Genomic DNA, 17,328 nt, shown 5'->3' with positions numbered 1-17,328 from the left:
ATGTAGGTTTAATTATTTATAAATAACTGAGCATAACCCTTCACTGACCAAGGGTGCATTATCAAAAATACTTTATTATCTAAAAAATGTCATTAAAGAAAAAAAGTAATATAGGATGAATGGGGATATGTTTCTTTGGGCATCAAGGAAAAAAAGAGGATGTTACTTTTTTTTTTAAGATTTTATTTATTTATTCGACAGACAGAGATCACAAGTAGGCAGAGAGGCAGTCAGAGAGGGAGAAGCAGGCTCCCCGCTGAGCAGAGAGCCCGATGCAGGGCTCAACCCCAGGACCCTGAGATCATGACCTGAGCCAAAGGCAGAGGCTTTAACCCACTGAGCCACCCAGGCGCCCCGAGGATATTACTTTTTAAAGAACTTTAATACTAACCAAAATGTCAGAAGTATTAGAAAATATAAATTGTGTGTTTGGCAGTCCTAAGGCAAAGAGAAAGGAAATGAAAACCTGAAGAAAGTCTAGGATGGCATTTTTTACAGCCCACACCTACTTTTAAGAAAAATTTTAAAATGCATGCACCCTTTTTTTTTTTTTTAAGAAATTCTGATACTTTCCCCCTGATTTTTTGAAAGCTTCTTGACCAGTAGAGCTACATGGAATATGTATTTGCTACTTACTTATGCCTACTAAGAAGTTTTTTTTATCAGCTTTAGTGACATTTTTCATTTTCCAAGTGGGAACATTGTATTTTATATTTATAAATTCCACCTGCCTATTTTCTTTCCCCATATCAGTTTCATGGTATAAGTTAGTGGTCCCAACCTTTAGTTTCTGGAGAGTTCCACTGGATTGTTATAAGAGATTCATCAATTCATATGAATAGCAAGCATTATTTTTCAAGAATATGTTGATGATGTTTTGATGAAAGAAATACAAAATTGTGTTTAAAAAACCTTACCTTAATCCAAGTAGATTATAAAGCTGAAACAATGTAAGAAAATATGTAGGACTAAAGCCTCCATAAGAATGTCTGGTACTTAATTCAAGTAGTCTTCATTCATGTGGATGTGGCCTCCTCTTGAAGAAAAAGCTTAGGTATCCCTAGAGTAAATGCTAGCAGTCTGCAGTCTGAGGTCTATGGTCTGCGGTCTTCGGTCTTTGGTCTGCATGGTTACCTAGGATAGAACAAATCCCCAAGCCACCTCTTCTATGGGAACTAGCAGTCTGTTGGGGGAGGTAAATATTCTAGCTAGCCTGAATAGACCAAAAAGGATGCTCCTCTGCTTCCCCAAATAGCTATTTGTTTGAGGAATCACATAATTCTGATGTGATAGTTCTCAATCTTTTTTGGATCATTGACCTCTTTGAGAATTATGAAAGCTGTGGGCCCCATCCCAGAAACATGTACTTATTCAGCCATAGATAAAAAGTTTTCTGTACACAAGTTTTGTATCTCTTGAAGGTTATCATCTCTAGACCCTTCTTCCTCTGGTGGAAAGCTGAGAAAGAGGAGATGACAAAAGAAAAATGAAGTAGAATGTAGTAGAAAGGACACAGAACTAGGTATCAGGAACCCTAAGAAATCTTTTTTTTTTTTTTTTAATATGAGTTAGAAAATAGTTAAAATGCTGGAACTGTGTAACATCAAAACTAATTTATATGGTCACAAATATAAATTAAAATATAATATGCTTCATAATTTTAGTAAAAGGACATGATGAGTAATAAAGTAAGAAAGCTTAGAATTGAAGACATGGAAGGATAGCCATACTTGGGACAGAGTTAAACTGTCAAAAAAGAATAGACTTCATTTTGCCCAGAACTGATCCAATTTATAATCCATAGAGCAGGTTCAAATAATTTATATAATAATTTCCATGCAATTGTGGATAATCATTTATGAAGCATTTTTTTAAACTTTTTTTAAAATGGATTTTTGTCTAAAGAGAATAGTGCCAAAGGGTTTACTTTATTGTAAATTCAAGGCATACTTCTAAATAGGAATTTATTACAGTTAAGATAGACTACACTCTTAATAAAATTCTTTTTCAGGTTTTGTTCTCTTTAGATTAAACTGCTCATGTAAATTTTTTCTGGTTAATTCTTTCTACAATGTAATAAGAACATTACATAATTTTCATTAAGAATCAGAAATCTTATGTAGTTCATATTAAATGCTTTTAGACTTTTAATTTTACTATTGACTTTTTTGTGTTTAATATTTAAATTAAATGATATCCTTTTTATACTGGCAGTATTAAAAACACAGCATTACTAAGTTATTAATAGAGTGACTGTACACACTGGGTTAGCTCTGTTGTCCCAACCAAGTAATAGAAAAGTACCTCTTTTCATAAGTGTCCCAGATTGGACAATAAATTATATGATCACTTTTGTTATTAAAGTTTCTAAAATATTTAAAATTTTTTAAGGCAGAGTATATTCTATCAATGCCATTAAAAAGAACCAGAAAAGAAAAATATTTTGAGATCAAAGTAAGAGTGAATTCTAATAAGTAAAGAGAAGGAAATAATTAAAGTCTGAGTAGGTTGTTGTGAAAGGAAATGTATCAGTAAGGTAAATGCATGTTTGCACTATGCTTTCCTGTGGTACAGAGCCATGTTATCTCTTGGAAAGAAGAAAGAGTAACAGTGGTGTTCAGCACTTTTATTGGAGTTCCATTTTACATCTTGACCCTGTATACAAACCCATATTAATACACATACTCATTTGTTCACTCATTATTCACCTGAATTGAATGTGATATACTCTAATATTTCTATTTTATTCTATTTCATTAAAAATAATGCTAGTCATGACCCAGTAAATTGATTTAGTACCTACTAAGAAGTTAATACCCACAGGTTGAAAACACTCCCCTTAAGTAACTTTTTCTCTTAGGGACTAGTACTGACCAAAATCAACAATAGTAACATTTAAGAAATCACAATACTACTTCTATGGCAACAGTAATTTTTCTTTACTCTTTGTATTCAAATGTTTATCTGTAGATCATATTTTTAAAATAAAATGCTGGCCTCCAATATTTAAAGTAAATTGGAGATTTCTAGTTACTTAAAATTAATGCAAGAAAAAAAATTTTTTTTTTCTTTTTAAGAAGGGGTGGGGCAGAGGAAAAGGGAAAGAGAGAAGGCCAAGTAGGTTGCACATGTCCAGCGCAGAGCCCAACACAGGGATTGATCCCACAACCCTGAGATCGTGACCAGAGCCAAAACCAAGAGTTGAATACTTAACTGACTCAGCCACCTAGGTGCCCCTGAAAACATTTTTATATGTAAATATATTTGGGGGAAGGGCTTCATTTCATTACCTTCAGAATACTTCCATGACATTTTAGAAGTAATGCAGGATTATTGCTATTCTACACCAATAGACTCACCACCATCATAATTAATAAACAACTTCCAATGAGAAAAAGAGAACTTAAAAATTGATACTAGAAAGTCTTTCGGTCAATACCACCAGTGCAATATATCCGCATTCTTTTTTTAGTAAAGTCAGTGTTTTATTTTTCATACCATCCACTTTTAAGTGGATTAGTAGATTGTGTGTTACTTAATAGGGTCTTTTGACTATTTTCAGCTTTAATATAATTGACCATAGAGGCCTACAACAAGCAGTGCTAATGAATGTGTAACACAGTGCCAGGTGCTGAGTGCGTGGATAAGCCACCAGAAAGTAATTCTTCTATTGTGGAAAGTGCTATAGGAACACTTTTCTCCTGTGGTGGAAAGAAAAAAATAGTATTGTGAAAGCTCAAGATAGCATTAAAGTATTTGTCTTTTTGTGAGTGTCTCTGCAGTTTTTTAAAAATTATTATATTGCATCTTGAGGAAATTGCATGTTTTTGTAGTGATTCATTCCGCCTGAAAAGGTAGTAGAAACAGAACATTTTTTATCTTATGATCAAACTTTAAAGGAGCAAACTAGCTTTTAGTTAAAAGAGATACCTTTGTAATTACTCTAGACTAGGCTATATGGAGGATACAGGAGAAGTATGAAAACCTGTCCCTGTTATCAGAGAACTTAGGAGAGCATTATTGGCAACACGTATAAAACTATCAAAATTAGAGCTATGCAAGGTAATATACAAGTGAATGGAAGTAAAGTATATGTGCTGTAGGAGATAAAGGTGTTTATTTTACTTTGGGCTTTTTGAGGGGAGCTGGGAATTAAGTTGGGTTCTTTTTTCCTGCTGTTCTCACAATTTGTCTCATTTTTAAATAGAGCCTCAAAAAGAAGGAAAAAGGAAAAGTAAGAGTAGTTCATGTTGCTATATTTCTTGTCAGTATGTTTAAAGTGAGAGATTAAAACTGGTAGTCAGAAAATTTTCATTCTTTAAACAAAATTTTAGTTACTATATCGTATACCAGGACAGTGCTAGCTCTGAGGCGGTAAGACCCTTTACTTGAGCTGCATAAACATACTCATGATCCTGGGGGATAAGTACAACTGCACTAACATGGAAAAGTTGATAAGGTTTCAACTAGACCCTAGACTTGATGGATGAGTAGTTTTAGGAGGAAGAGATGAAATAGAACATTCTAGGTAGAGCGAAGGACATAGTTGAGACACAAAGGGATGAAATTTTGAGTTCAGAAGGTACTGGAAGATTGAATTACAGGTATTTGGGAACACAGTAATGAAAGAAAGAGTTGACGCTTTGAATCCTTGCTAAAAATTTTAGGAAATCATGGAAGGATTTTTTAAAATAGGGGAATAATGTGGTCAAACTTTATTTTAAAGTTATCCCTGATAAAGTGGAAGATAGGTTTCTATATTTTCTTGGCTCTAACTTACTCTGTAGTACTGTTCCTCATTAAAAGTGTATGTCTCTATATATTTGCACAATAACGTACCATCATTCAACATTAGCACATTAAATTGTTCAAGTAGAATAAATTTTCCAGGTATTCAAAGACTAGTTTCACACTTAATTTTATCCTAACCATTTTGATGATGTTTCTAAAATGTTATTTCTGCCTTGTGAAACTGTAGACTGACTATAATTTAATCATTTGGTAAATAAGAGTCACCCTTAATGTTTTATAATTCCAGCAAGAAATGGGCTGTTTGCCCACAATACTAAAAATTGATTGTCTGATTTATTCACTAATTCAACAAGCAATTTTTTCAGTTCTTGCTTGGTTTATGCATTGTGCTAGTAAGTACTACAGAGATAAATTGGATCTTATAGTAGAAGCACATTACACATAACTGTAATACAGGACAAATTTTAAGGGCCATTGGAGAGGTACACCTCTCCTCATGATATACTGTGGAAGTTCAGAGGAGGGGGGAAGGTACTTTTTCAGCTGGACCAGGACCCAGCAAGGCTTTTGGAAGTAACTTTTGATTTGGACCCTGAGGATAGCTAATTGAAATGGAGATAGGGATGGGGTAGGGAAGAAGCTTACCTACTGGAGGGAGCAACTTGGGACAGTGGGAAGTTTATTGAAAATATGAGGAAGTAGGAAGTAGAGATGGACGGATAAAGGATATGGAATGCTAATCTCTGGTGATGGAATTAACTTTGTAGTAAGGAAAAAGTGAAGTTTTGTGGGGGTTTGGAGGATTTTTTGTTTGTTTTTGTTTTTAAGAATTTGAGAAAAGTTAAAGGATTTGCTGGGGAGGTGGAGAAATTGTAGGTGAGGTCATTTTAGGAGTCCTGAACCAGGACAATGACTATGAATGTAAAGGAAAGGTAATATTATGGAAGTAAGATAAGAATTTGGCAGATTGGTTAGAGATGGAAGAGTAAGAGGACAGAGATAGAGATGACTCAGATTTTAAATCATGTTACCAGGAGGGTGGTTATACCAGTCAGTATAGTCTGAATCTGCTACCATGGTGTTTCTAAGCAAAAGGTAGATAGACTTCATTACTTATCCAGCAATATGTTATCATCTAGCTATTCACTGTAACAAAGCAAATAACCACACTTATTCAGTCAGTAAATTTGTGTATAGGAGAGTGGAACCCTGAAGAGTTTTGTACCATTGTAGCCCCAAATATTTACATTTTATGATGCCTGCTTTTGATGTCATTAGTTATAAAATTTGAGAACTCTATTTGGTTGATAATCTTTTTTTACTAACCACTTGTTTTTCATAAAAATCTTAACTAGTCCCCTACCATTCTTGTTCATTCTGTTACAATTTCTGAGTTTTGCTTTTTATATCGTGTTTGATTTTTTTTAACAATTGTATTAACCTAGATTTTTATATATTTGGATTTTTTAACATGTCTAATACCTTTATATCCTTTGTTGTAATGTTTTCTGTTTGCTATGATTTCTAACATGAATTTTCTAATGCTATTTATAATCTGGATTAAGATATAATTATACCTTACAAGTAACAAGGCATGTTCTGGCCATTAAATGATTTATGGAAATAATAAAACAATACACAGACTTTCTTTTGGAGGTAAGGGCAAGAGGATGACTTGATGGAGGCTATTGTTCCCTCATGTATCTGAGAAGTGGAAAAATAGTATTCACTCTTTCTTTGTTGTGTCTGGACTTTGAGGAATAAGTTTAATTTTTGCTGTGCAATGTTTAGAATATATATTTAATCGTGGCCTTAGCTGGAAGTTAACTCAAAGCAGAAGGTACCTGGTCAGCACCATGTTTGATTATAGTTTGGGTTTTGGCTGGAATGTGTAAACACTTCAAAATTACTTTAAAAAAAAAATCAGATCTATTGGGATTTGTGCATTTGTGACCTTTAGATATACCGTTATAATTATTGTGCGCCCTGTATAACTTGGACATGCTTATAGTAAAGATAATTTATGGCAATATTAAAGTAATGTGGTTTCATTACCTAATTTTATAATCAGAAACATGTATTTAATTACTCCTACTAAATATAAAATGATTTATTTTGAAAATACTGAGGCTTTTAGGGGTCAAGGGAGTGTGATTATATACAAATAATTCTAAACAAAAGTTTTATAACAGATTAGTTATATATTTTAATGTTTATTCCAATTTTAGATGTGTCTTAGTTTTGGAAGAGTGGTTGATATTGGTAAGTGCATATTTTGCTTTAGTAAAACAGCATGCAAGTCCAACCCACTTAAGGAATTTTAAATGTTTTTTTCCTAACCTGTTACCACAGAGAAATAATAAATTTGCTATCCTTATTAACTCTTAACTGACCAGTAAACAACTTATATCCAGGGTATTGTTAGCTTTTAGCTTTTGACAAGCTGGAAAAACTAGTCTGCTTGCAGTTTCTTTGTTTATAAAAATCTGTGTTGAAGTATACTTACTTTTAGCTTTTTCCTTCACCTAAGGGACTGTTGCTCAGAATATTCTTTTACAAATATCTCCCCTACTTTGAAATAGCAGAGACTTCTACAAATTGAATGTACCTTTTTTCTCCCAAGTAGACCTAAGCTTAAATAAAGGCTACCTTCATTTGCTTGAACTCATTCTCTGAACCAAGGATAGAAGGCTGTTCCCTACCCTTAATATAATCCTTAATATGTAGGGCAAACTCAAGCTACCTGCCTCTTCTAGATTAATACTTTAAGTAATAAACCTCATACTTAAAGCAAAGGAAATCTGCTTTTCACATATTTTGCATTCCTTCCTCTTCTAGGTAGAATGTTAAATCATGCAGGATCTAATTAACTTTGCCATGATTGCTCTGTGATTCTGGGTTAGTTATACTTTTAGTTACTGAGAATGGAAACTCTAAAAATTGATGAAAGTAACATGTAGGATCCTGGAAAAAATATCCAATTTTGGAGTGAAACTGTCAAGAGAAAATAATGGTAGAAATATACTTCTGAGGTTGCTAATTGTATATCTATCTATATGCTTAATTCTGATTAGAAGGGAAACATTGCTTTCCATGACAATAAACCCCTTAAACTGCTTTATATGTATCTTGGGAATAATGACTGTTTTGATTATGGCAGTATACCTAGAAACAAAAAATTGGTATAGGGAGTAGGAAAGTCCTTTCCATTTTAATGGACTATAGAGATTGGGATTTAATGATTTTTCTCTTAATAGCTATTTTTTTTAATGAGCCAAGAGATTAAGAGGTGGAGCTGAGGGGCTGCCTTTCTCATTTAGAGTGGCAGGTACTCAGGAACCAGATCTCGCTACGTAATATGCAGGATCCAGTGCAAAATGAAGATGTAACGTCTCATGTTAAAAAACTATTAAGAATTTGAAGACCGCATACGACAACAGTATTTACCAAGTATGGGATCCTATGTGACTGCACAAGTCATATACCCATGAAGTCTTATAGGCACTTTTTGCAAAGAAAAGAGCGTATACTGAAGAAATAAGAATTTGGCTTCCTCTCTCCCCCATCCCTATTTTATACAAGGTAACATGTTTCTTCTCCCATCCCCCCAAAAGCGATGTTCCCTTTTGGTTGGGGCTGAGGGAAAGAAAATGCTCTTTGCACAGTTCTTTATATGATTGGGACTTATGAACTTTGAAGGATTAATTATAGCAACTAGAACTGAGTTTATTTATCATCTCAAATTTCTGTGCCCCTTGGGACATATGCATTCTCCTCCCAACTTTTGCATTGCCGTAACTTACCCCACTACCAGTGTGTTAATGGTGGTGGAATGAGGTCTTACATGCTTCCATCTTTTTATTCTTACTGTCTTCCTGAATGAGTTCTTAGCTGTTGTTGCTGCCTACCATCTTATACAGGCCAACTAGATGAAGAAGACCTTTTCTACCCTCTAGTAGAGCTATACCATACCTCTTATTTTGGATGTATATAACCTAGCCATTGTATTAATTTTCACTTTACTCCAGAGATGCCAAAAACCAGCTAGGAACAAAACAAATGAGATGGGACTTTCAATTGTAGGAGAGGATGACTGCAAATAAAAATATTTTGGAGGTAAATGTCAACTTAGTTATGATGTGCTTCTTTACCACACTGAAGCTTCAGATGTTTCTAAGAAATAAATTCTCGTATTTGGAGGTCATTTGTGTAGTGAACTAAAAAGAAAATGAAATTCAAACAGATGTATGTAATGGGAAGAAAGGTGGAAAGGTCAAAAGGACTTATTGTTGGAGCCCAAAGTAAATTCTTTTTCTTCTAGGTATAAAACTAAATAAGGCTCAGAAAACAAACTCAAATTTGTATCTCTTGTGTTACTCATTGATTTGCTTTTAACTGATTTGGTTTAGTGCTTTAGACACATTTGTTGTTGTTGTTCTTGCTTTTGCTGTTGTTGTATTTTGTAGCATAGCAGTATGGTGTTCTTTTTGAGCATCCATAAGTCTACTCTATTTCTCTTTCATTCCTATTTGATCAAACAGCTGTTTTACTGAAAGGAAAGGTATACTCTAAAACTTTGTATATAGCCTTACAGGATAATTTATTCTCCTTACAAGTAAAATACTCTCAGTAGCAAATCAGATCCTTTATAAATCAGATAACTGCAAAGATGTTTTCAACAGTCTTCTAGTTAAAATTGATCACTTTTCAGCCCCCCCCCCCCATAGGTGCCTTAGGACGGTTTGAATGATTTTGTTCCTTTCTAAAATGCAGTTAAACTCCAGGAGAAGAAAATCAAGATTCTAAAACCAGTCTAGTATTTTGTGTAAATTTTAAGTATAGAAACATTGGTAGATTTAAAATATTTTGGAAGAGATAAAAAAGTGTGCGTGTTTTTACTTTTTGACACTAACAAATAAAATCCTGTTACAAAGAAAGACTTTATATAAAGTTATGTATTTGGCAGATTATTAATATAAACAACTTTGTTAAACCTTTGGCTATTTATCACAAATATTGATAAGCCCCATTATACTAAAACTGGATGGGTTAGTGTTCTGTTTTTAATGTTCTAGTGACTCCTGGTGCAGGCCAGAATAAAACTGCTTTTCCCTTTAGATACAATAAAAATTGTTGAATGAGAACATTTGTATAATATGTTTGTGCATCATCTTTTTCATTTAGTGGAACATTTTGTGTAAATCATCTTTTTCATGTAGAAAATACTATATGGATGTCCCCTTTGTGTGCATATTAACATATTAAATACTCATTTTTTTGCAGATTTTTCTAAAATGTTTGGGCAGTAATGCAGGGGTGAAGTTTGGATGTTGGTATTAGAAAAAACTATTCTTGTAAAATGTATTCATGTTTTACCATCTAAAATAAATAAGTGATGTTTCAGGGGATAAGAAATTTAAAAATGATCATGGAGATATTAAGACACCAAGGTATTTAGGTGTAACTACCCGAGGTCCCAAGTTTTTCATATCCTTACTTTATGGACAAACTTCCAAGGATGCCCAATGCATGTGGTTCTCTAAACTTACTTGGAATCCTGGGTAATGGAGATTCTCAATCATATGCTGGCAGAGTTCTCCTACTTTCCAAAGTCATACTTTCAAAAATTAAATTACTATGAAAGCCTGTGACATTGTCATTTAAAATTTAGATCTGATCATTCATAAAACCTCGGTTTCTAGAGCCCATACAACATCAAAAGTCAGAAAATTTCTTTTTCCTGTATTAAAGTCAAAACATTTCTATATCTCAAATGTCCATTTCCATTTTTTAAAAATTATAGCATCTAAATATAACTGACAAAACATTCTATTGCCTACTTGCCCATCACCCTCTGCCCTTTTCCCTCAATTTGCTTTACACATTTAACATTAGCATTCTGTGAACAGATTTTTAAAGGATTGTTATAATGCATTCTGTTTGTATCCTACAGTAATTTATTTACATTTTAAAAGGAATTTGAATACACTGTGGCAATTTTGACAACCAGCAAGCTCATCAAAGTAAGATTCTCCCTATAATCTCATGATAAACCAAATGCTTACTCTGTTCCACATAACAAAGACAGGGATTGTGTGTGTGGTTTACCTTTTAGATAGGGAAAGAATAGCTGACATCTAGTAGCACTTAACCCTTTGAGTTCCCTAAACTCTTTACTTCTAGTGTATGAATTGCTCTATGCTTTAAAATCCACTTAAATTCAGATTGCTTACCAGTGCAACTAGGAAACAGAAGGTACTAATTACAAAGTACTTGATACCTCACTCTTCCTACTGGTTGTGAAGAACTTAGTTTCCACATCTGTAGACTGATCAATGAAGAATTTCTATGTGACTGTTAGCAACATACTCATTTAAACAAATGACCCATAGGTGTTTTGCAGGAATGCTACCTGTATTGCATAGTGGTAGAACAAATTTCCATTCATATGCTGTCTAAATGTCAAAGGTTAAAAATTTGGGTTTTCCTTTGTTTTTTACACCAGAAATATTTGTTGAGTTTCTATGTGCCAGGCTCTTGATTGATATAATTAATAATTTGTAAGATTTTTCTATTCCAGATTTTGGTTGTTTAGCTTTAAATTCGCCATTCTTAACTTGATTTCCTGCAGTTCTTTACTTACTAGATTCTTCTTCTGAGCATAAGCAAGGGAATACTCTGGGCCCAAGCAGGATTTTTACTTTTAAAGAGGCAGGTGACAAGAAACAGAAAGCAGCGGCTTGAATGAGATTTATCTAGGCTTCTCATGGTTTTTAATTTTCTATATGACATTTCTGTTAGCATTGCCACTTGACTACTGTAAGGAACTGTGTTTACTGGTTTTGTAATAGTAGCATCTATTCTTTTGGAATCTGGACTTGGAACAACTCATTTCATAGAATCCTTGAATAGCCAGTTCCTATTCTCTCTTACCTAGAATTTTAGGGGATTTCATGTGACAGGTTAACAGAAGAAAAGCCATTTGTGTAACTTTTCTGTTACATTTGTTTCCCTCCCCCTTAGATCCCTAGAGATAAACTCTTACCTTCTCTTCCTGCTAATTGACCAGCAGCACCCTGGAATATTGTCATCCCTTTGTCCGAAGGAATGGTGTAGTTATATTCAAAGACCAATAAAATGTTATGTCCTATCATTCCTACTTATAAAAAAAATACCTTTTTTCCCTTTATTAAATTAGATTTTTTAGAATACGTGATTGAAGGAGAAGTCAAGTAATAGAAAAATTTCAAGAACAGCACAAAGTTTTGATCCACTTTTAATATAAAAATCTTTTTCCTCCTTTAATCACATTTTAAAAATAAGTTGTAGGAGAAAATGTAAAATTATTTTAAAAATGTAAAGAATAATTAGCATTACGTTTCCAGTCCATTTGTAAATTTATGTGAGATAATCTGGATTTACATTTATTTCTTAATAAAATAAAACATTACTGTACATGAAATACAGGTTGAGTTTTAAAAAAATGAGAGTTGAGCTTTTTTTGCCCTTCCAAATGTTGGGCCAGCATATAATTTTAAGAGCTATTTGATACGTATTTGCTATAAAATTGATTTCTCATTGACTTTTTATGATGTTGATGATTCTTTACTAAGTTTTCAAAGCATATGAGACCTACTTAATGGAATAGTAATCAGATGGAAACTTAATTTAATGATCTTAAATAAAGGGTTGTAATTTCCTGGAAATAAGGAAGAGTAATTAGATATGAAAATAACATACTTACGATCATAAGAGGAAAGATTATCATTGTGATAATTGGACAATTTAGTAATTTCGAGTTTAGTTACATTCTCTCAGTTCTAGTTTGGTATATGATAAAGCATTATTTGAAAAGTAGTGCAGGACGAATGCATACAGATAATAATAAAGACCCAGCTGCAAGTTTAGTGCATGCTTCAGGGAATACAAATGAATATAGACTTTTTCTAACTTGGTTTAGATGGTCTGACCTCTCTAGAAGTATGTATTTCTATTTTAGAATATATATGAAATGCTAAGTCTTTCTCTTCCCTTTTTTAGCCTTAGATTGTAAGCAAAAGAAATCAAGGTCAAGATCTGGAAGCAAGAAGAAGATGCTGTCATTACCTCATGGTGCTGACGAGGTTTACATTCTCCGATGCAGGTATGTGCTTATGTTGCCGTATCTGCTCTGTTTCTTCAGATTTTGCTTTGAGACATATTAGGGATTTTTAATTTGTGGCAGAAGGTGCATTCTCAGCTATCAAGTTATAAATGAAGTTTTGAAGACAGGCTTAAAATCTTACTTAGCTCATAATACACTATTTCACAACAGATGAATAAATTTTTTATATTATATCAGAACTTTGATGATACTGTGATTTATGAAAGGAGCTTTTTTGTTGTGGTGTTTTATTTATTTGCTTTGCTTTTGCATTTATGTACTTTGGTTTGGTTTGAAAAAATTTTAATTTGTCTTGCGTTTCTATTTCTTGGGAATACATTTCTCTCCACTCATACTTCTAAGTGTAGCTATACAAACTTATTCCCACCTTCTTCTCTACTCATCCTCATGCAGTTTAAGGAATTCTGAGTTGGGGAAGGGTCATTTGAAAAGAATGGTACATTTTGGTATTATAGTTGTTTTAAATGTATTGAGTTGTATAGGTATTAAGACCTTTTAATTAATTTTAATTTAATAATAATGGTTCTACCTCTACAAATATTACTACAGGTAATATAGCTGTTAAGCACATGAATTGGCAGTTTTATATTGTATTAAATAATTTTGACTTTATATGTATTTAAGAACTTTTGTTAAGTAGTCCAGTTTGTGATAGTATCTCCAAGATATAGTGAAGCCTACTTCTTATGTATATGGATTTTATGTGAATTGGTTTTAAATAAAGGGAATTGGTCATGTTAAGAGAACTGTTATCAACTTCTTCTATAGGTTTTGTGGCCTAGTCTTTCGTGGACCACTGTCTGTTCAGGAAGACTGGATTAAGCACTTACAACGACACATTGTAAACGCTAATCTTCCACGGACTGGAGCTGGCATGGTGGAAGTCACGTCACTACTTAAAAAGCCTGCCTCCATTACAGAAACTTCATTTTCTCTACTAATGGCAGAAGCAGCTTCATAGAACAAGGAAACCTTTTAAATAGCAAATTTAAATTGGATGTAAATTTGAAATTCTTTGTCTTTTTTTTTAAAGCCACGTTAAATTATCCGTTTATAAATACTAAAGCAGGAAAATGGGGAAAAGTGAATTACAGTGACATCAGAGCAAACTGAGTACTTCAAACAGTAAGTAGTCTATATATTTTATATAGGATGGAGGATGTGTTTTTAAGGTTTACTAAGTTTTGTCAGTTAACTGTGTTCACTCAATGAAAGATCAGTACATGTAAGCAGTCATTAGTAAACTGTTACACATGGATAGACAGACTTAATTGGAAAATTACATTTTCTTCAGTGTTACCGGAATCAAGGTTCTCTTTATTCCCCACAAGACTTGCATTGAAAAATAAGATATTATATTTTGTTTGTATGTATTTAGTGTTTTGTATAATACCAGGAACCGCTAAACTAAATTTACTCAACTTAGGGCATTAAATATCATGTACTTCATAGTTTGAGACTGTTCACTCAAATAGGGCAGAGTACTATTCTATCTAGATGTGTAAGTGTTTTTTTAAAATCACATGGAACGGTTTTTTTTATACTAAAAAGTGGAGGGAGATTTGTTTAAACAAGTATTTCTAAAAGAAATATGTACATAGTCCTGGAAATTATTTGTGGTAAGGAAATATTCTTTACTCCAGTTGCATTTCTCAGACAATAAAGTGGTGCATCCATGCTACCTCCTACTTTGTCAACAAAGATGCTATTTACCCTTTACATTTTTGTATCATAATAGATTTAAAAAATCTAATGTTCTTTATTGCAAGACATCCTTTTGTTAACAGATTTGTTTCTTTTTAATGTTTTACCTAAACTTTGACATGCTTACAGGACAGGTTTGCCTCTTACTTTATTTAACATTGTAGAAATGTAATTAATAAACAATGCTCACTACACAACTTAGAATAGGCTTTCTCATTTATATTCCAAATTTGATCAGTTAGCAAAACTTAATACACCAATTGAAATATTTCTACGTATGATGAGAATGTTTACAATTTAAATTTTAGAACTTGTTTTGGATGTGATTATATGTACGAAAATCGTGTAACACTATGCTCATGCTAAGAATCGACATAACGGAATTACTGAAATAAATGTGCTGTGAGGAATGGAAAATATGGTGCAGATGTCTTGGTCATGATAAATTGTGATTCTTTTAAACTCTTTCCAAAAACAAAATATTTCTTTTAATCTACAGTCAGATTCCTTTACAAATAATAGTTTTTGTATGCAAGCACCATTTCATTTTATTTCATGTAGTATGGCTAATACTATAGTTGAAATAAGGATATGCATTGATAATTTTCTTCAAATGTAAATAAAGTTAAAAACAGTTAAAATAAGGAGTATTTTGGTAGAGTATATACATACCTCACTGCCAGTGAAATTGCTTTCCTATGGTATATCTCCTTACCAGAAAAATCTCTAAATAAAAAAGACTTAAAAGAAAATTATAATGTCTATATTGTGAAGCATTTCTTATTTTTATCACTGGTGGAAATAGTCCACTTGAGGTTGTGTTTTATTTTATTTAAACTGCTTATACTTAGCAGGTTACTTTATTTGTATACCTTATATAGGAAATTAAGAAGTTGGATTAGATGGATCATTCTTATTAACCAAGGGTCTCCGGATCTCTGGGGTACTAGATAAGGGAAAAGTACTTCTAAGTTACTTTTATATTTTGAAATGCCTAATGCAACTGTATTTCTCTATAAATATGAAACTAATTAAAATTTCAGATTTCTTTACTTCCAACTAAAATTATACGAAGTCTGTATATACTAGTTGTCTCCTACGGAGCATGTTTCATTCATAGTTATAAATGAATATATTTTTTAAATTGGAAGAATTACTTACATAGCAAGTAGAGTTCAGAAATTTTTTAAAAATTACAGTTTGGGGAGGGAAAGACTAGCAATCACTATAACCCCTTTCAGCTCTAATCTTTATAATTCTGTGACTTTTATTAAGCAAACGATCAAGATGTCAGAATACAGATAGAATAGGTAGTTTGATCACAGATTTTATAAGCAAATCTATATTAAATTTTTTTGTTAAGCTATTTAAAATAAGCATTTCTTTTTCTACATGTGAGAAGAATTAAATGGAAAATTTAAGATTAAAAACAGTAAACTAGAGGGATTCCTGGAAAGTAAAGTAAAGTAAAAAACACTATTCATGGTAAAGATATTTAGGTTTCAAATTTTTAAAAATTCTTTTGGAAGCCAAGTTTATCTTTTAGTTGACAACTAGAGAATTAAGACTTATTTTCGTTTGGCTTGCACTAGAAAAGAAATTATATTGTCTCAAGTTACATGGTATCAGAATATGGCATGATTCAGTATTGACTATTGCCTAATTTTCTTTTAATTCTTTTTTTTATCATTATCTAAAATATTTGAGCTTTTACAGTATTAGAGTTTTTTCTTTTTTAAAAAAATCTGATTAAAAGTATTGATTTATTTAACAGCATCAAAACAAAAAGGTTAACTTCTCTAAAAGTAATATTTTCTACTATGCTTCTTTAGAATATATTAGAATGTTGGTGTAGCGAATATCTCTATTTTGGAGTTCACATTTAATTATTGGTTAAGGAAATGATAGTTTTTCAGTAGTAATTTAATAGATTTTTCTTATGGACATGCATATAAACTCAAGAACTGTATAGTTAAAATCTATTAGTCTTAAAGATAGCTTTGATTTTTTTTTCCTAAGAAAGTTTATTATATGCTCATTTTGGAACTATTACGAAAACGAAAAAGTAAAAAATGGAGACATTACCTTGGTATAATCACTCAAAGACATTTACTTGTAATAGCTTGTTATATTTCTTTCTCTTGTCTTATCATTTCAGTGTACCTATGATTGTATGTAATATAATGTATTCTGCTTTCCCAGTTTTAAATTTGAGTGGTGCAATGTATAGACTAAGCTTTGAATACTAGATCTGGAGCTTTTTCCAATACCAACAGCAAATTTTCTCATTCTCCAGGTGCAATCTGGGTATCCAGGAATTGGATTCAATTCTAACATTAACTACCTAGAGTTAGCAGCAGACTCCTTAGGTTAAAGAGCTCAGTCCCCACACTTCAGATGCCAGTTACAAGTATTGAGTCACTTGTAATTCTGACCAACTGGCTATAAATCGAGGGTTCCCACAACACCCTCTTCAAACTCAATAATTTCTTAGGAGAGCCTACAGAACTCAGGGAAAACATATGACTTTCACAGTTCATTATAAAGGACATAACTCAGAAGGCACCGGGGTGGCTTAGTCAATTGAGTGTCCAAGTCTTGATTTTGGCTCAGGTCATAATCTCAGCGTCCTGTAATAGAGCTCCACACCAGGCTCTGTGCTAAGCGCAGTCTGCTTGTCCCTCTCTCCTTTTGCTCCCCCTCCCTTT

The 17,328-nt window shown here is 32.7% G+C and overlaps 1 protein-coding gene across 13 annotated transcripts in view; it reads left to right on the top strand.

Moving 5' to 3' along the window:
* Nucleotides 1–13,939, top strand: part of ZNF644 (zinc finger protein 644) — a 104,323-nt gene extending 90,384 nt beyond the window's left edge. For 12 of the 13 annotated variants that reach the window (XM_032867095.1, XM_032867096.1, XM_032867091.1 and 9 more), the window contains 2 exons: nucleotides 12,793–12,895; nucleotides 13,685–13,939. In XM_032867095.1, coding sequence (XP_032722986.1) covers nucleotides 12,793–12,895; nucleotides 13,685–13,877 — 296 coding nt within the window. In that variant the 3' untranslated portion in view covers nucleotides 13,878–13,939. Of the gene's footprint in view, nucleotides 1–10,705; nucleotides 10,776–12,792; nucleotides 12,896–13,684 lie in introns of those variants that run through there. The other variant, XM_032867100.1, reaches the window with a different exon arrangement.
* The last annotated feature ends 3,389 nt before the right edge of the window (nucleotides 13,940–17,328 follow it).

This window comes from Lontra canadensis, unplaced genomic scaffold (genome assembly GCF_010015895.1).
Source record: "Lontra canadensis isolate GAN:19392208 unplaced genomic scaffold, GSC_riverotter_1.0 scaffold33, whole genome shotgun sequence".
Lineage (NCBI taxonomy): Eukaryota > Metazoa > Chordata > Mammalia > Carnivora > Mustelidae > Lontra > Lontra canadensis.
This window is presented reverse-complemented; position numbering and strand designations above follow the sequence as displayed.